Consider the following 22,017-nt stretch of genomic DNA (forward strand, 5'->3'; position numbering starts at 1 on the left):
TTCCACCAAGGATTCTTACATGCCGGTCCTAAACTTGTCTTATCAATGATCAGAAGAAAATTTTGGATCCTGTCCGGTAGAGATGCGGTTCGCCAATTTATCTTTTCTTGTATAACCTGTGTTCGTTTTAAGGCATGTCGTCCACACCCAATCATGGGAAATTTGCCGTCATCGCGCGTCCAACAAAACAGGCCTTTTTCGCAGGTCGGTATGGACTATGGTGGTCCGTTTTTAGTCAAGGAGAGTCGCCGCCGTAATGCACGCACAAATAAAATGTATTTAGCCCTATTTATATGTATGTCGGTTAAAGCCGTTCATTTGGAAATTGTGTCGGACATGTCATCCACTGCATTTTTAGCTGCATTCGATCGATTTGTAGCTCGTCGTGGTATACCGTCCAATATATACACAGATTGTGGAACTAATTATGTGGGAGCGGCAAAACAACTAAAAGCGTTATTTCAGGATAATCAAACTCAGACGAATGTTTTTAAACATATACCTTGTCAATGGCATTTCAATCCTCCTGCAGCTCCACACTTTGGTGGGCTTTGGGAGGCGGCTATAAAGAGTGTCAAACATCATATGAAGCATGCAATTGGAAAACAAATCCTAACACACGAAGAATTGTTAACATTAGTGACTCGCATAGAAGGGATTTTGAATTCCAGACCTCTAACCCCACTCTCATCTGACCCTAATGATATATGTGCATTGACCCCCGGCCATTTTCTAATAGGTCAACCTATCATGGCTGTGCCCGAACCTGATGTTATTCCATGTCCAATGAATCGTCTCGACCGCTGGGAGCTACTCCATCAATGCCATCAAACGTTTTGGAAACGATGGACTCGGGAATATCTTACCACCCTCCAAGGGCGTCTCAAATGGTACCAACCCACACCAAATTTATCCGAAGGAGACCTAGTTCTAACGATCAAACATTCGCAATGAACGTAGTTAGAAGAATGAATTCGAGACAACTGTATGATATATACTTTAAAACCAAAGATAATTTTGAAATAGTGTAAATCGCATTTTCAACTAAAATGATTATTCATTATTTAATTTATTTTATTATATCATTTATTTATAATTATAAAATTATTGTATAAAATATATAACACATAGTATGCAATTGATAACGAAAAAAAAAGATCGGTAACAAATTAAAAAATTAATTAACGCTGAAAAGGCAGAAAAACATAATATCTAAATCCAATATCCCAATTTAAAAAATAAACTCGAAGTTAAACAGTACCTTTTATAGTTTCCCGAAAAATGTTAACTAAAAAAAAATTCATTATTTAAAATCAACAAATGTATCACTCGCTTTGAATTCGGAATGAAACAAATTTAAAACTGAATTATAAAATTTATATTTTACACATTATGAAGTATATAGTTAAGTTACGACAAATTAATTACAAATGTTAATTTTTATAGTTTAAATTAAAGATTAAGTGCTTTATAAATAATTATTATGTTAACTCTGAGTTTTGGGACACAAATCTATATAAATAACTATATGCAATGTATAATTAAAAGTATAATATTAAAAATTTATAATAATAAAAATGTATAATTTTTTTTTAGCAAATTAATTAATAACTTATACATGCTGCAGAAGAAAAAAAATCATAGTGTGTAAAAACCTATATTCGTATACATTTTTTCTCAAGTGATTAATCCTTGTTAAAATGAATAGAATTACAGATTATTGTATAAGAAGTAATATAGGAGTAATGTAAGAAAAAATAAATAATATTTAGAACTAAAGTGATATTGATAAACATGAATTATATCCTTTATATCCTTAGAATGAAATTAAAATGTTTTATTATTATAACATTAATATTTAAATATTTATTTACAGCCGTAAACGTAATCATAAATTGATTATTCATTGAAAAAGTGCTAAAGTTATAATTAAGTTAATGTTTATAACTACGTAAAATTATTGCAGTTCTAACCTTTTTTCATTATCTACTAATTGTATACGGTATAATTAAATTCAAATAAAAACGTCCAGCTATGAAATATAAAAAATTCCTATGTAATTTTTTTATCTAGTAAAAGAAAGACAATATTTTTGTAGCAAGAAATAGCAAATACATATAATTTACTAAATTATACTTCTTTATTGAAGTTGAGCAATTTATTAACAATTATTACATCCAAAAAAAATGTATTTAAACAATTTCAATATAAATAAAAACATAATATAAGTAAATATTTCCAAATAAAAATTCTTTAAACAATGCAAAAAAAATGTAAATATGTATTCAAATAGTTTTCCGTTTCGTACAATTCTAAGAAATTATAATATTATATTTTGTTTGATTTAAAGACAATTATTAGAATGTATGATATTGAATGAAAAATACATTTTAATATACGAAAATATATTGATTCTTAGTGGTCAAGTTTTTTACTATGCAAGTTATATTTAAAACGCAAAAGCAATCATATCACAATCGAATAAAAACTACTTCTGGCAGACTAATGTAAAATATATTATAAATATTTCAATAAATAAATATTTAGAGTAAATATTCATAAAAATAATCAGTTATGGTCAATGTCAATAAAATAAAAAAATATTATGATACTAATTTAAAAAGTTATGAATAATATATTTGTGAAATATGATAATGATAGGGATTGAAATAACCAGTGTTTATACATTGGGTATATGCACAAATTATGATCTAAATATTTGCTTATTTAAAATTTAAATATTAATAATTAACAAACAAAAAACATTTTTGAGTCAAATCTTTTGTACTTTGAATATAATATATATGTGAAAAGGTTAGCTAAACTTAGAATACAATTACACACAAATTATAAACACAAAATTAATTATTTTTTCAAAATAAATGCAATAGAACTCGTTTTCGTAGGGACCAGTTTAAAATAGCGTATTTAATGGACAATTTAATTATGTGGGAAAAACAATATAAACTGTGACAAATTAAAATGTGACATTTTGAAAATTATATTCCATTTTATTTTACATTACCTACATCAAAAAAATTATCGAATTTTGTTTATTTCACTTTTTAATATTTTTAAAATAAAGTCAGTTCAAAATTTTATTGAAATGATGCAACGTTTCCTAAGCATTGTCAAAAGATACAATTAATATTCTTAGCTCATTAACATGATTAAGTGCATTTGTTACCGAAAGAATCGGTGTATGTCCTCTTCATCGTTCTTGCTTTTTTCCTATATAGAAATTATATTCCCAGATGAAATTTTATCAATAATTATCTGATAAATACTTCAAGTGTTATTCGTAGCGACGTCTTTATCAATTTTTGCTTATTTTGGAAACTCCACTAATTTTTGAAAATCTTCGCTGTTTTTTGTTATCGTTTTTATATAAGAGGTATTTCTTTAAACTACATATTTTTATATTAACATAATTAAAAATTAATGCATCTTATCCGGGAACATAAGGCGTATTATTCGAAGCTAATAACATATTAAACTTTGCTGAAATTAAGAGACTCGTAAAAGTGAGCGTATTAGACAGGAAGTTGTCTTAACCGATAGCGTCTTAAATTGGTTATAATTTATTGAATATAAATACTTGATAAAATTAATTTAAATATTATTTTTAATTTTTTTCACTATTTATTTGCACTTAATAATATTATTGAGAAATACTATGTCAATTTTCAGTTATAATAATTGATACATTATTAGTGTAGATTTATTAATCCTATACATTATTGGCAGGAAAAACAATTGAAATTAATATTTTATTCGAAAAAAAAAAAATCATGCCAAATGAAATAGTTCATCAAATTAAAGAGTTTACATCATTCACAATGGTTTATAACACGTTATTATACTAAACGTTTTTTTTCTGTAGGAAAATTATTTTACGAGAAATAAATGTTTTACTCTTTACTATTAAAATGATTATGAAAACTTAATAAACAAATAAAAATCATTAAATTAAACTCGTAAAAATATTATTTTACTAAAATATTTTTATAATTAAATTAGATACCTTATTTTCATTAAAAAAATCTGTATATATATGATACCTATAATAATTTTAATACTTAAAAATATTACCGTAAATTTTATATCATGTGACGTATTGACATTGTATCTTGGAGAAGCTTAATCCTCTGTTCCCAGTGTCGTATACAACTTTAAAATGTTTTGTAACGGAATATTCTAGTTTTTATCGTTATACCAGAAACATAAAAAAGTAAACTATTTGCTATAATATAAGATGTCATAATGTGTACAAATTTAAAATACAAAAATAGTTGAATTTGAAAAATAATTCTGAACCAAGATAGAAAAGTACCATTCTAATTATCTTGTCGTTATAAATGTATTTTTAAAAAATGTATAATAGCAGTTATTATTTGTACAAACAATCGATTTTGTCGAATTTCGAACTTCAAAACTTTTATAAAAACAAAAAAATAAAACAATTAACTCTACAAATTGTTCAATACTAAATAAAATAATTCGACGAAAGTCTTGTGTTCAATTTTAAGCTTTTGGCTACTGCAGAAGAAATAGAAAAATTACCCTTTTTAAAATGCCATCTGTGTCCGATTAATAGCTGCTGTATACAACTTATGGTGCAGATTTGTTATCCGAAAAGACATTTAAGAAAAATAAAATAAACAAGAAATAACATTGTATAACAAAATAGATTATGCTCTATTCAGTATTCAAACCAAATTTTACCTACATTTTGAATATTTATTTTGTTTATGATATTTTTTTATATTACGCCTGTAAATAAGTAAACTTTTTGAAACATTATTTAGAATATTTGCCATTATTTTTTTTCATTTTCAATCCATAAATTTATTATAAAAATTAATAAAAATATAATAATGATAATACAATTATTTTTAACGACGAACGCACCATTATGTTAATAAAGAACATTTGTAACCAAATGCTTTGTTATAAATTTATTATGACATTTTTTATTGTTATAGGTATAAAGAAAACAATTGTATTCGATGAGGTAATACAAATAGCAGTATACTACTGCTCCCGTTATGTTTTTATATGTATATTTTTGTTTTTAAAAAGTTAAAAACACCAATTATATTTTCCATTTAATTTCGTAATTTTTTAAAATATTTTAATAATAATATAATAAAATATATATTTTTAAATTTTTATTTAATTTTTTTTAATGAACTTCGTTTATTTACTATTTTATTGTTTTATAATCCTATAGAAATAATAATTACTAATTGACCCCGAGTCTAAGGTGTACTATAGCAATCGCAATACAAATCCTTATCCTAAAGAGTTGAGACGAATATATAAAATACGTGCACTATATTTATTAATACGTAGACGAAACTAAATCGATTATATCTTTTTTGTTATTATGCCTCGACACTGACGGATTTATGAACCCAGGTTGTATACACGCAGTACAGCAAAGTGCACGGGATTGACCCTCTTAATCCAACCGTAGTTAACCCAATTCTACCTAACCATCGAATTAATGTGTTTGATATTTCAGTCATGAAACGGTCGTAGGCGATAGTCGTTGATCCACCGGTGTACTTATACATAGGCGTACATCACAACGGCAATTTGTAAAATATGTAAATATAGTAAAATTAAATTAAAATATATTTCCGTCGCTTTTCGTGTATTTATAACACTAGTGAAGTCAATGGACTAGATTTAAGTAATTAGTAACAAATATCTCATGGAAAATATTACTAAATACAATAAATTTCCGAGTGTCTAAACACTCGTAATAATCGCAGGTAGGTATTGCTTATAGAAATATATATTTTTATAGTTTATTCGAAACCACCTGACTTTGAATGAAAGAGTTAAATGTTAAGCATTATAATTTAATTATATATATTACTGTTTATCTTTTTATAGCTTATAGAATACAAATTCTTGTGTTAAACTATAACTAATATTAATTATACAGAACAATTTGTTAAGATTTATTAAAAAAATTTAATCGGTGAATGGGAAAACAATACTAGTCCAAAATTTGATATTTAATTTTTTTTTACGAATAAACTCATCTAATATAGATCAAAGTACTGAATGTAAGAACAATGCTAATCTAACCTTCTTTCACTTGCCACGGGCATATTTATAATTTTTATGAGCGGAAAAACAGTACTTGTCCTGTAATAATACTGTTTTCCTTACCAGCTGTTTTATTTTTACTTGTTCATCTTTATGGTTATCGTTATTGTTGTGGTGTGACTACATTATTAATTTTTTGCAATATTAATAATATTACTTATGAGTAGTTTTAAAAACGTTTTAAAAATATCTATTATTATTTTTCTTTGAGGGGACATTCGTTCCTTCCTTATAATACAAATTTCAGTACCTTCAAAGAGAACATTAGAAAGCAAGATCGAATCTATCGTTTCGAAGAATTATTTAGTTGATTTTTAGTAGCAGAAAAAACTCCAGACCTATTATAAATCAGCAGGTTGTTCATGAAGACATAATTAACTTTAATGATTAATGGCCCATCATTTATAAAAAAAAAAAAAAAAACCAAAACCTATCAAAGCCAAGTAACAAGACCGTGCATTTTCTGTTTCAGAATATAAAATGTTTGTTGGTGACCATAAAATTCCTGGGTACGTGACGACGTTTGACCACATCGATGGATTACATTCTAGGTCTTTCAAACTTATGAAGTATTGAATTGAACAACGATTACCAAGCGAAAAAGGCTTACGTTGAAATAAAAATTTAAGATATAAAAAAGTTTGAGAGATACATACCCTCAGAAGCAACTGATTTTTATCAAAGTATATATTTGTAGAAGACCACCACCAGATTTTAAAAAGATAAATATTAATGAATAATTGTTATTCATCATGAACTTGAATTTAACATGAATTTAATTTTTTATTTCCAAAATAAAAATAAAGATTGAATAATAATAAATTAAACTTTAAAACAAACAATTTAGTGTGTTTTGATAATAATGAATAAGTATTAAATATTGTATACTATTCATATACTGTTTATTGTTAATAAGAGCATAATAAATATTTATTCAAAATTTGTATTTTGGATAAGAGAAATATTTATAAAAACTAATGTTATCATCAAAAAGTGTGTTTATTAATATAATTAATGTAAAAGTAACGAGAAAACACTGAACACAAGGAAAATATTTTTATATTTTCCTATAATGTTATTGTGTAATTTGTTTGATATAAAATTATTAAAACCATTAATTGTTTTAATCTCCACTTTATATAAAAATTCAATATCAAATTTTTTAATAGATAATCAACCGGAGTTTTAACTCTACCCTCCCAAAAGGTTTCATGAAATAGTAGTTCAGGTGGATTTATTTCGGATATATATTTATATTATCATATTATATATATTTTATTATTATATTAACCCTATGTATTTCAATACTACAATACCGATTCGGTTGGTCGTGCTTTGCATTTTAAGTATCTGTATTTTCCCGTGTAAATCAAATATGGCTATAAGAGCGAGACTTCATAGAACGCACCAAAATTATTTAATACTTATTGTATTATACATTTATCAATTATAATACTATTTTTGTTCAAATCGTAGAATACATTTATAAAATATGTATAATTTTGAGTAAAATAATACACCTATAATTTCAATACATTCGTAATTATAATCTATAAAGTATGCAAATTACATAATATGTAACATATTAAGGTCGAATTATTTTTTAATAATCCGCTTTAGTAATAATAATCAATTAAAACTTGAAGTTTCGTGTGTTTGAACAGTTAACAAATTAAATGTTTTATTACCGTTTTTAAGGAATACTTATTTTACGTTGCATTAGATTATATTATCTACTCACGCTAATAGCGTATTATAAATAAAATAAATGTGCTTGTAAAACTAGTTCATGGTGAATAAATATATCTACTATCTAGTCGAGCATATATATTGATAACGAAATAAACTATCTTCCCCACGCTGCATATTAAACATTTTAATTGAAAACCCATAATAACTCAACGGTCCTGTAACAATCCTAACTCACAGGATAGAGGTTTATTTTGTACATGGGATAGGATAATTTAAAAGTCACTCGCAAACATGTCACTTATATTTACGTAGCTTTGGAACGTTTAATACTCGTATTATTTTGTTTTGTATAATCAACCGTGTATAGTTATTTTGAACAAAGAGCTTTTCAATTTTGTTCCTAACTAAAACAATAACTACAAATTAGCGATTAGACCGTAAAACGAACGTCAGAGGTTTCTTTTTTAGTTAGTTTCTTATATGCCCGTTAGTGTATTTAAATGAAGTAGATATTTTATTTTGATTACCATTCATGTAAAAAAAATCTTTACTGTAAACGACCGTATGTTGAACTATTTACTTGACATTAAATTTATGAATATCTACTATTCTTTACTATAAGGTTTCGTTATCGGTAGCTTATACATTTATATTTCGGTTATTTTTCCAATATGAAATCGAATTGTTTTTTACCAGAAGTTAAATATAATTAAGACCTGTTTTATGATTCATTCTTTTCCATACAAACACTTTATAAAATGTGCATTACATTTTATTCAAATACTTGAAAAAATTCAGCGTGCTGGTATTTAAATAACTGATATATTTGAGGACATCTGGTTCTTCAAAATTGTCAGTGTTCTGATACGAAATTAGTTCTTTGATAGTCTACTATTTCTATTTTCCTTTAACCCACACCACACATTTCAATTATTGTGTTCCTAAATTCCAATCAAGGTCTTCGTGTTCTATATCTCCAAGTACAATCTAATGTGAATTGAGCTGAAACAATTCATTAATTATATGACTTTTTACGTCTTGTGTAATATGTGAATGTTTTAGTATCTGTTGTTGAGTCACCCATTTTTTTTTTTGCGTTATCTACTAACATTTATTTTAGAAAAAAATCTAATATTTACTTCTAGAAACATAGAATTTCTTAAATATAACTGACGACATGATAGACGACACGTATATTGCAAATAATATCACTGATTTTATTGATTAATTACTATCCACGAATCTCGTTTAGTATTGTTATAAATAGTAAAAATAATTAAACTAATTTTAAAACAGTACAACCTATATAACTTTTTGATGTTAACTTTCATGTTTGATGGGCTTACACTAATAAGGGTGCAGGTCATATTAACTCTATCATCAATTATTTGTGATCGAACTTCATTTTACGATATATTTAATAAATGTATTTGAGTTATTCATTAGCATTTACTATTTTTCTGGTACTAAATCGAAAGAAAGTTTGACATACGATGAACATAGTGCGGTTAAAATAACACAATAGTTTCAATGACCTCAGGATATTAAGTATGAAAAAATATTAACTTGTTAAGTGATAGACATAAAGCCGACGAGATTTCAGAGGATCAAACTTGGGAATTTCTAAAATCGAAAAACAGTGGTCTTGTAAAAAAAAGACACTTTTGGTTTACTATAGCGATAAAAACAAAACGTAAGATGGGTACCAGATGTATGTTCAAGTCTACTGTTATAGCGGATAGAAAAACAATAAAAGGAAAACCATAGGTATAATCAAGTTGACAAAAACATATATTGCGGCGGATAAAAGGCTATTTCACGGCAAAAATAACAAAACGCCTTCGGAAAAATACACCTATATCAGAATCGGATTAAATACACTATATGCTACCACTAATACTTATACTTCTCTTGAATTTTCCGCATTTTGCTCGCTGACGGATTGTATTACTAGTATGTTCGAACCCGTTCACCAAGTGAAATTTAAAATCGAAAAAAAGAGAAAGAATTCAATTTATTGATCTGCATTAAATATATCAATAAAATCATAAAAATAGTGAAAGAACTATTACCTATGTTTTCCAATAAAAGGTAATATGATTACAAGAGAATGAAAAGAGCACGCATGTTAAAAATAAACATCTCAGTTCGTTAGAGTATTTTTGAGGGGTTACCTCGACAACAAGACTTACAATTATGTGTAGTAATTCTTCGCGCACTTTGCATATAATATTAAAAAAAAAAAAAAATGTGTTCTACGAAATTGTAAAGTATGTCATAAAATTATGTTCGTTATAGCAGTTACACAATAATAATTACGTATTAATTATTCTAAGTATAAAAAATAATATGGATTCTACGATAAATTTAAATCAGTTTTCAAAAACGTATAGGGTCATTTTTATTCGCAGAGTACTTATTATTACCTATACATAGTGGACTATAATGAATTAGGTTAGAATGCAGATTTTAGACTCTACTTGCCAAGGATGCATAAAGAATCGATCCAGTAGTCGATTCACAGATATCGTAATATTAACCCACTAAGCTGCGTACAGAAAAAAATCGGACATTTGATTAATTATTATGATTGCATTGCTTCGGCAATAATTAACCGCCATCTCTAGAAATTCAAAAGTGTATAAATTCATATTCGTATGAATAATATAAAATGAAGAATGAAAGCTATAGAGGAGACTCGTTCTACTCGTTAAGTTGGAGTGGAAAAATGTATATGAAAATAGTCAGACTTATCCGTCTCAATTCTAACTCAGATCGTAAAGTAACCTCTGTGATATACCTACGTGATCGCAGAACGCGAAGAAAATATGCAGCCCTAGTTCCAGGTATCCCTTTTTCTACCAGTTCACGTTTATACGAGTACAATATACAAGTCTAAATATTTATTTAAGAAATATAATTCATCGGATTGATATCATTTTGTATCGCCTATTGAATTCATTTTACGTATAGAATGCATTGTAATTTACACACACTCGAGACTATTTACAATACATTCATATTTTATAACTAAAACGTACACGAGTTATGTATAGAACATGATAAAAGAATTCTAATAAAATATTTTTTACTAATCATTAGTTTATTATTTGATTTTAGACGTCGACGTTATTTGTCATAATAAGCAAATAGTGTATATACGTTATCATAGTATATCATTCTAAATTATCAATTTAGAAAATTTGATTTAACACTTTTTAGAATTTGATTGAAGTGAGTCAGTACCCTGTTCGCCGAGTGAACTCAAATCGTTCACACATTCCCACCACGTTTCAGCGCATTCACTCTGCCGTCTCGAACTCTAATTCCCCCCTCCCACGCGGCTACTGATTTGTGAATTCGTATAAGCAATCGCACTGAAAAATGGACGTACGTGAAGTTGGCCCACCCTTTTTCACGGTTTAACTTGAAATCTATACCAATATTTTGCGAGTTATTTGCGAGAATTCGCGAGTTCATTTTAAAAATTTGCGAGTAAGCCGTTTGCGAATTATAATTAAAAAACAGAAGGGTGAGCCAATTTCACGTAGCCCCTCTAAGTCGCCCTAGAACTTCAAAACCGATACCAAACGATGTGTCTTTATTTGCGAGAATTTGCGAGTCCATTTTCAAAATTTGCGAGTTCACCTCTTACCCGCAAATTCCATTTTCCTACCGTGAAGTTAGCCCACCCAAGTCACCCTAGAATTTCAAAATTGATACCAAACGATGCGTCTTTACTTGAGAGAATTTGCGAGTTCATTTTCAAAATTTGCGAATTAGCCGTTTGCGAATTATATTTAAAAAACAAACAGAAGGTTGTGCTAACTTCATATAGCCTTTCCAAGTTGCCTTGGAATTTCAAAATTAATACCAAACGATGCGTCTTTATTTGCGAGAATTTGTGAGTAAGCCGTTTGCGAATTAATAATTAATAAACAAAAGGATGGGCCAACTTCACGTACGTGAAAAAATGGTGGAAATTCGTAAGAATAGACAAGTTTTGAACTAGTTGTCGCCCAGTTGCGTTCTCTCGACGAACAAAGTATAGGTAGTTACTTTATGACGATAAGTATTTTTATTAAAATTTTAAACTGTAGTTAATGTGCAACAAAAGTTTCAGAAATGATATTATCATTAATACATAAATAAATAGTTTTTTATATGAAAATAAAAAAAATAAATGCTTAGCCTGGATTATTATTGTATTTACAATGTACGATCCGTTTCTAATTAAAAATGCATCATCAGGTTTATACAAAGTCAATAAAATCAAGACTCATGAACTTATTGCTTATTGACTTTGTATATACCCGATGATGAATTTTTAATTTTTTAACTTTCATTTTTTTTTTTTTTTTTTATTGGATATAATTATGGATTAAGTAAAATATTTAAGGAGACAAAACAGGAAAACTACTGAAAAAAAATTTGAAAACAATATTAAATGTTGGGTAGTGAACATGTTTCTTTTGATAAGCCATGCAGTTGATTTAAGTTTAAGGATTTTATATTTTACACCTGATTTAATTATTTTATCCAGGATTAAAGTTAGAAGGTTCGATATGGTCAATTTTTTCTTGAAAAAGTTCTTAAGTTTGTATTTTGTTAAGTCAGTATTTTTGATTCATTTATTTCTCATGAATATTGATGATTATTTTACATATTTGTATTCCAATGATTAAAACTTTCGGGTAGTTATCTAGCTGAATTAATAGTTTCCTATAATATTTTAATAATTTCATCAAACAAAAAATGTAACTCAGAAGACATTTGAGATTTTCTCAGCAAATTTTTTGATATAAAATAAAACTTCAACTATAACTGTAACGAAATAGTAATACATTCTATGTTGCATTTTTTTTCAACAAAATTTTATAAATTCCCTACGATTAAAAATGTAGGTTGGTATTATTTTGTTCAAACATTTTATTTTAGGTTAATATTTAAATATTTCACTTAAAATTAAAAAAATCAGATGACTTTATTAAAATATTTTTTATGAAAGATTTAATTTTTATTTACGATAAAAAAAAAAAAAATTATGAATAGACCTAATTGTAATATTTTTACAATTTGTGGTTCTAGATGTTTAAAAATACCGTGACAAATTATCAAAATAAACTTCTAACGTCTTTGACAAATTTACTACAATATAATCGGAATCACTAAATTACTTCATGTTCGCACTTTGAAATGAAAATGAATTAGGTAAGGAAGTTCTAATTTTTCGCTCATTATTATTTCTTCTTTCGAATGCAAACTAAGGATTTTGCTACTTATGTTTTATATAATCTAGAGTACATAGATAGGTACTTATAAGGTTTAGATATTTATCGTAGTTAAAGAAATTTTACTTATTTGGTCTTGATGTTGTATTTTAATAAATTTTAATATTACACATATAAGATATTATAATATAGTTATCCTTTTCCATATATGTTAGTTAATATTCGTTATTGTTGTTACGATAGAGGTAATAATTTATGTAAGCAAAAAAATTATTAGTGAATATTTATAAAAGTAATAAAAAAAAAAAAAAAAAAAAATCACTAACAAATAAATAATATAACATTTAATAATATTATTATTGTTACAATGTAATTGGTCATAAAATTCTACTTACATAAAGATCTACTTTATGGCCTCAGATTAATATACTCAAACTGTCAAAAAATATGAGGGTACACTTGGGAGAGGAAAAGTTTGCTGGTGGATTTTCAGATCTTTTACTTGAAATTGGCAATGGTGATTATCCATCGTTTATGAAATGATAACTATCCTAGAAAATTTGTGTACAGTTGTAACTACGGTTCAGGATTTAATATCAAAAATTTATCCAGATATTGCTCATATTAATGATAAGCCTATGGAATGGTTGTGTGAACGTGCTATACTCACTCCAAAAAATGACCAAGCGGCGGCTATCAATGAAACACTGCTGATGTCTTTTGGAGGGGAAGAAAAAGTATATACTTCTATAGATACGGTGGTCAACATGGATGATGCAATTAATTATCCGGTTGAATTTTTAAATTCATTGAAACCACCGGGCATGCCATATCATAGGCTTATTCTGCGTGTGGGCACACCTATTATGTTGTTGCGAAATTTGAAACCACCTAAACTGTGCAATGGGACCAAGCTTAAAGTCAAAGCTTTACATCGCAATATAGTAGAAGCCACAATTTTAACAGGATGTGCAAAAGGGGAAACTGTGTTTGTACCACGAATCCCTTTAATTCCGAATGATCATCCGTTCGAATTTAAACGATTACAGTTTCCCCTGCAAGTCTATTTTGCAATGACTATAAACAAGTCTCAAGGCCAAACTCTTAAATTTGCAGGAATAGATTTGCGAGAAAACTGTTTTTCACATGGGTAGTTCTACGTAGCTTGCTCACGCGTAAGCTCACCCAGTAGCTTGGTGATTTTGTCGCCTACTAATAGATCAATGAAGAACATTGTCTACAAAGAAGTTTTGTAGATAACATATTGAAAAACTATTAGTAAAACATTTATTTTGAACCTTTAGTGCTAAAATTTATCGTGAACAAAGCTTCTGCCGCCAAAAGCTATAACTTATCGAATAGGTTATGATAATAATCATTATCTTAAAAACTAAATTAATATGTATAAAATATTATTTAAAAAAATCTTAATTAATTTAAATTTCAATAGATTTAACAAAATTTAATCTTGGCAGGTTACATACATTTATATACTTAAACCCGGCAACGACGGGTAATTCAGCTAGTAAAATATAATTTTAAATTATTTATTTATTATGATCACATCTTATACATACTCGTAGATATAAAATCCTTTTAAGATACATTAGACATTTTAAGATTAACGCCATTAAATTTATTTATTTCCATAAAATGTTATTTTATTTAGATATAATATTATATAGACTCCAGATAAACGCATATATATATATATATATATATACCATATAAATATTTATAGATGTCTATTTAGCATTAAAACTTGTATATTGTGAAAGCAAGTTATTTATTATCATATAAAAATGTATTGAAGCCAAAATCCAACGATAGATAATGACCAAGGATTATAATAACTTAAAATTATACGAGATCAGTATATTTTATAACATATTATTAATATATTTAGTTAATAATATTGTAGAAACAATACATAATGTTATATTTTTAATTAAAAAAAAAAACAACATTTGCTTGTATTCAATGAACAACTCTGTTCATACATAGTATCCGTATAGTGTAAACAAATCTATGTTATCAGTGTAGGAGGGAAATATGACTTACGGCTGAACTTAAAAATGATTCAACCTTTTTATTATCAACACCGATAGTGTGTACCAACATCGTAAAAACATGATATTTCAATTTGTACATATAACCCGTAATATACGCTTGACGTGATATCGTGATTGTATCAATATCATACGATTCGTATTCAATATTATACGATGTATTGTCGGTATGTTACGGAAATTAGTCAAAAATCAATAAAAACTTAAATAATCCCGGAAAGCGTAATTATTTGTTTTTTTTTATTTTAACTTACCCGGACTTGGCAGGTGGGATCCGGGAGTTTCCCGGTGGGCCGCTTGTTTGAATTAGGCCGAATTTTTTTTTCCTTTTAGGTCTATCGGTTTAGGCTCATTGTGTCGACAGATATAGACGCATTTTTTAATGCGTTTTCGTTAGAAACTGTTTAAAATGAAGTAAACAGTATTTTAATTTTTAATAATAATATTAAGTGTTCAAATTCTCAAAATAATATACAATAATTTTATATGAAAATATACGTTTTTTTTTAAAGTTGTTTTTATATCTTTGGTATATCTAAATGGATCGTTTTTTTTTATTTTCCCAGCAGAAACGTCTGATCCAGTTGGCCCTGTTTAAAACGGGCTAGGGATTTTCCTTAATACTGTTGGTCGTAATACTGTAGTCATTTCCGGGAAAAATCGAAGAATGACACGTATTGCTTAAGTGCTTTGGGCGCAGTGTGTTTCTACCGAAAATATCCATCTTTATTTCATTAAGGCCTCTAAAATACGTCATATAACATGTATAAGTTTGATTGTAATTAAGGTTAGTCGTAGATCATCTCAGTTCATTGAATTAATTTAGATTAACTAGTTATAACTAGTGATATTTAATTAATGTATATAAACGATGCTAATAATATTATTTCCTAAATGGTATTTTTTATACAATAGGTATATGGTTTATATTAATTGGTTTATACATTATTTAGAAATAAAAATACGAAGCATTTATGGTTTTTTTTCTTAAATAGTTTTTATACACTTCTATTGCGATTTATAATAATATGCATAATAACAGAATGATACATAAAATAGTTATTATATAATCTAATATATTTTGTATAGCAAGTAGAAAATATGAATTATGATTTATTAATATATGTTTTGTAATAGCGACTAATACAACCATAATTATGCCTTTAACCATAATTTCAATATTTTATCAATTTATTAGAAATTCTATAGTACAAAATTTTTTATAACCCACCATCATAACTATAGACTGAAACGAGATCGGAGTGGGGGCCGGGGACAACTTTTATTATTTACAAGGCAACATGTAAAGGAGATTATCCTTTCGTACATGAAAGAGGAAAAAAAAGCTAGAATAAGATACATAAAAGAGCTTGTTCGAGTATGAATAAAAACGAACTTATATCAGTTTTACGGCCTTATAGCTGCATTATATACAACGAGTTTTATCAAATGATTAAAATCAGGCACGCAAGGGGCATTTGTCGGAATCGTTATGTATATATATATATAATATAACGTATACATATAGTTATAATTTTTTAATTAAATATTCACCATGAGTTATATAAATTTAAATGTATTAAAATAATAATATTTTGACTTTTAAAACTGTAAAGAATATTGTTCTTATAATGGAGTTTTAACAGTATTTGAATTTTTGAAATAAACTTGAGTAACTCAGTGGCGTATTTTTTAAGAAATTCAATTTTTTATGATGTCTCTTGGTCAAAATACCAAAAATAATTTTTTTTTCGTTCTTATAAATTTCCTACGATTATTTACGATTTCATACGGCTAGAATAACATATAAGGCTTTTGTTCTGTTTATCTATTTTGCCAAAATTCAAACGTTAATGAAAAACATTTTCTCATTAATTTATTCGATTGTTGTATTATATAGCAAGAATAAAATATTTTTTTTTTTTTATATTTTTATATTTTAAAGCGTACAATCTGTAAAAATTATTACAATAAGTACACATGCGGTAATATGTATTATAGCTTGAATAACATGATAAAAGCAGCCACCCAATGGCGGCACTTTATGACATGATTAGGTTGGATTTAAGTTTACCTTTATATATTTAGCTAATTGATATTTAAGTCTCTACACCATTTTCTCTTCAGTCGACGAAGAGGGTTACCAGGAATGGTGTCGGAATCTAGAGCAGAGATCAGTGGATTGGAGTGGTTTGACAGTCGGGAGCGGAAACGTTTCTAAAAGATTTTGGCAGTTTCTTCTATCGTATTCATTTTTAAATCTGTATGGAGGGTGTGATTAGAAACGTAAAATGGGGCATTTGTGATTAAACGGAGTGTTGTGGATTGGAAAATTTGAATTTTGTTTGTGTTTGATTTTTTGGCTGCGCCCCATAATTGGATCCCGTATGTCCAAATGGGCATTAATAAAGTTTTATATAGGAGTAATTTTGTTTTTATATTAAGTTTAGAATGTTTACCGAATAAGAATTGTAGATCGTCTAGAGTCTAAGAGGATTTTTTTCTTTTTTATGTGGTCTGCCCAAGTTAATCGTTGATCTAGAAATAAGCCCAAATAACGAGAGCTCGAGGATTTTGGAATATTTTGGTTGTTTAAATGTATAGGTGGTACAGTACCATATTTTAATGTAAAAGTTCGATTTGTAGATTTTTCGTGATTTATTTTTATTTTCCACTTGTCGTACCGAGAAGACATGAAGTGTAGGTGGTTTTGTAGATTCATACCAGCAATTATTCGATCTTTGTGTGTGGAATAAATAATTTTGTCCTCGGCAAAATCTGCAACTCAGGTGTAAGGGGTTGTCAGTTGATCAGCTGAGTACAGGTTGTAAAGGGTAGAAGATGAAACGGCTCCTTGTGGGACCCCTGCAGATATTCGGGCTAAGGACGACATTTCTGATCCAATTTTGGTCACAAAATAACGGTCTTCAAGATAAGATTTGTAAAATAGATAGTAAGGTAGAGGTAAATTTTTTTTTAATTTATACAACAGACCAGGATGCCACACTTTGTCGAATGCCTGGGCTATATCAAGGAGGACTGCTGTGCAACATTCTTTTTTTTCTAAGGAACTAGATATGCAGTCAGTCAGTCTGTGTATTTGTTGAATGGTTGAGTGTCGTTCACGAAAACCAAATTGAGTTTGTGGTATAACTGATACGTTATTTATAAAAGGAGAAATCCGTTTTAATACTAACTTTTCACAAAGTTTACCGAAAAGAGATAGGAGACTTATCGGTCGATATGAACACGGAGTATCAGGAGGTTTATCTGGTTTTAGAATTAGGATGATAACAGTGGTCTTCCATTGAAGAGGAAAATGGGATAGTCTTATGATTGCGTTTAATATATGCGTGAGGTGTATAATTGCTTTTTTGGGTAGCTGCAGAGCTACTTCTGACGTAATTAAGTCCAAACCGGGAGATTTTTTGGGGTGGAATAGTTTTAAGTAGTAATGAATTTCACCCGGCGAAATAAGTTTTGGTGCTAGATATAGTGGGAATGGGGTAGTAAGAGAGTTTACAATATGATCTTCAAATACATTATTGACAATGTGATGGGGTTGGAAGACTTGAAGCAAATGAGATCGAAAATGTTCACACTTTTCTGCATCAGTTTTGCACCAAGTATTACCTAATCTTTTTATGGGGGAATTTGTGGTTTTTTGTTTCAAACAACTACGAGTTGCTCTCCATAGAGAACAATTTTGCGATGTAAGCGAAGAGACCCAAGAACTGAAATTATCATTTCTTAGTTGTTTTAAAATACGTTTGAGCGAAGAAGCAAGGTTGTTGAATGATTGTTTATCAGACGGGAGGCGGGTGCGTTGCCAAAGGGATCTGGCTCGTCGTTTTTTTGCTATGAGTTCACGGACATAAGTAGGAATTGGGAAAGAGTTTTGGGCTTTCCACGGTTTTTTAACAGTGGAACTCCAATATAAGTATTAATATAAGTTCATTTCTACAATTTGTTAATCCATTGGCATTCCACATAAGGATGGCTAAAGAGTGAGAAGTAAATAAGTTATTTGACATTTTGACTTAATAGACTGTTAAGAACTGTGGTGAGTAAAGATAGTAGTGGGTTTATGAGCGATTTAAACTCATTGAGAAAATTAAAGAGTACATTTTCATTTATAGAATTATTTGGTATTTGGGATGAGTTATTAGGGGAGGTAGCCGGTGCGTTGGTAGTGGGCTGTTGGGTGGCTTCACAATCGGTATTTTTAACATTATCATTATTAACATTTTTTACAGTATTTTTTATTTGTATAATTACTATTTTTATTTGAAGTAGGCTTACGAAGTTGTTGGAGATTTTTGTTTACTTGACAGCCCTTGTAATTTGCTGGATGATTACCCATACAGAGAGCACATTTGGCCGGCAAGTCCTTGGTTTTGACACAGTGGGTAGATGGATGTTCTTCGCCGCAACGGACACACCTTGGTATGTAGGAGCAATATTTTCTTGAGTGGCCATAGTCTTGGCAATTCATGCATTGGATTATGTCTGTTCGTTTGTATGGTTCTTCTATTTTTACTTTAATATGGAGAAGTGAAGTTATACTAAATATATCAGTATTAATTTTCGCTGGTTCAAGGTCGACAAAAAATATAGGAAGATTGATTTTCGTTGTTTTATGAAGAACATTTGTTACTTGGCGTACCGAAAATCCAATTTCTTCAATAGCGATTCCGATCTCCACTGTTGGTGTAGTTGGGTGAAGGTTTCGAATAACTATTCGATATGCTTTGTCATCCTGTGATTGGTAAGTATGGTATTGTGCATTATTTTCTTTTAAGTAACGAATTGTTTCGCGATAAAATTCAGGTTTGGTAGTTTGGATTTTTAAATTGTTGGTAGATGATTTAAATGTGAAATTTTCCGGGCCGATTAAATTGATTAACTTGTTTCGAAAACCAGCAAAATCTAGTATAACATTGACAATAATTGGAGGGGGAGGTTTTTGTTTGATATTTTATGTTTCATCGGAGGCTTCAATGTTTATGTCATTTATATGTGCGTCATTTTCGTTTTCTGTAAAATTGTGTTCATTTTGACTAATACGTGTTGTAAGTGGGGCAAATCTGTTGACTGTAATGAACATTTTCTTCGTGTCCGGAGAATCGGAAGACGAATGATTACGTTTAGAGGTGTTTTTTGATTTTGGAGTTACAAATCCGTCTGCATTAATATCTTCGAAAGAATTGAAAATGTCATTTTACACGCTCTGTATGCGATTCACGTGCGAGTTGCTTGGAAGATTATTTAAATCGGAATAAGTTGTTTAATTGCTTTTATTTTTTTTGGGAGTGGATGGACTTTTGTAATTCATTATAATATTACGGTTAATGTTATCTGAAGAAGATAAGGCTTGTTGACTGGTCGTCGATACTTGGCCGCCGGCTGATAGCCGGGGCGTCCCGTTGGTCTTGGACACTTTTACGTTATTTTTAATTAACTGGTTAATTATAATTATTAGTTATTTTTTTATTTACACTAGTAATTTAAGAAGAATATTCTTTAGAATATTAGTAACTTTTAGAGTTATTTTTTTCCGTTTTAACCATGTAAAAATGAAAAATAAATATTTATATTTGACGTGTTAGGTGAATAAAGCATAGGAAGAGATTATACGCGTGTGTATCGAATGACGTTCGGAACGCGAATAGAATAAAATATGAATATTAAATATGTATATTATGTTTTGAAGTTGTAGAAGTACTAAATTTTAATGTATTGAACATTTATCGGAAAATATTAACATACACATTCATCTATGCTGAAAATTTAAAAATATTAATCATTTCAAAATCGAAAGGAAATTACTAAAACTTTTTATTTATTTTTACTGTTGTAAAAATTAGGCTTTTCCTTTATATATATATTTGTAATATTTTCTGTATTTTTTTTTATGATGTTTTGTGAAATTGGAAATATACCTTCAGAAGAACCTATTCTAGATCAACATTTTGGTAAAAAAAAATGTTGCTACTGGCTATTTGTTAACTTAAGAGAATAAATGGAATGATTTTTTCAAAATAAATATTTATTTCTTTATATTATTACTTTATAGTTTTATAAGAAACATTTTCCTCGCTCTTTTCAGAGTTTAAACATTATACACATAAAGCGCGATGCATAAAAAATAAAAAACGTCTATTATGTATTAAATTTTGAAATAAAAACTTCTGCAATAACTATTTAAAAGAAGTTGACTTCATTACATTTTTTTTATCAACCATCGATCTTTTAATTCTATATTGTTTGATTACCAATGACAATTATGAATAATTGAACTTAATTAATTACCAACAAAAAAGAGAGCATGTACATAAAATGTTGAAAAAACTTAGAGCATTTCAAGTTAAAATAAACAACACAATTTCAGACATTTTATCTCCACAAAATGGTATTTCCTAAGGATCAAGTATTTAAGTCACACTATTCCTTATTGCAATTAACAAAATTTGTAAATGTGTAAACCAACCCTATAAAATACACTTTATTTACTGATGACCTAAAAATATTCCTAAGAAGCAAATCATGAAAAACAATATAAGATTTTTTGACAGTTAATAATAAACAATATTTCAAATTGGGCAAATCAAATAGGTCTCACCAAATAAATTGCAAAGTATTTGTCTTACAAGAAAAATAAATATACAATCAGAATTGTATTTAGAGGGGCGATGGGGATTTTTTCCCTGGCCGGTTAAATATTGATCTATTTAGGGGGGAGGGGCAAGCACCGTTGTAACCCGGTGTAATATTGTACCAATTAATATTTTTTTTTTGGAAAGAATTTGTACTATGATACGGCCATAATTTGATGGCATCATTTGTCAAACAGCGATAACTGATAAGTTGTAGCACAGAAAATAATTTTTATTATTTTAACA

At 28.2% G+C, this 22,017-nt stretch overlaps 1 protein-coding gene across 1 annotated transcript; it reads left to right on the top strand.

Moving 5' to 3' along the window:
- The first annotated feature begins 13,493 nt into the window (after window positions 1-13,493).
- On the top strand, window positions 13,494-14,200 carry LOC112690958. Its single transcript, XM_025565068.1, has 2 exons — window positions 13,494-13,563; window positions 13,617-14,200. Exons 1-2 carry the CDS (start codon window positions 13,494-13,496, stop codon window positions 14,198-14,200), a joined length of 654 nt encoding a protein of 217 aa, XP_025420853.1.
- Window positions 14,201-22,017: the final 7,817 nt, after the last annotated feature.

Source organism: Sipha flava, unplaced genomic scaffold, assembly GCF_003268045.1.
Source record: "Sipha flava isolate LNK unplaced genomic scaffold, YSA_version1 530_pilon_pilon, whole genome shotgun sequence".
Lineage (NCBI taxonomy): Eukaryota > Metazoa > Arthropoda > Insecta > Hemiptera > Aphididae > Sipha > Sipha flava.

Bases quoted from the DNA above. Each gene is read 5' to 3' on its own strand.
- LOC112690958 (XM_025565068.1), top strand. From the start codon at position 13,494: ATGAGGGTACACTTGGGAGAGGAAAAGTTTGCTGGTGGATTTTCAGAT. The intron at 13,564-13,616 runs GTGATTATCCAT...ATTTGTGTACAG, and splicing joins TTTACTTGAAATTGGCAATG to TTGTAACTACGGTTCAGGAT.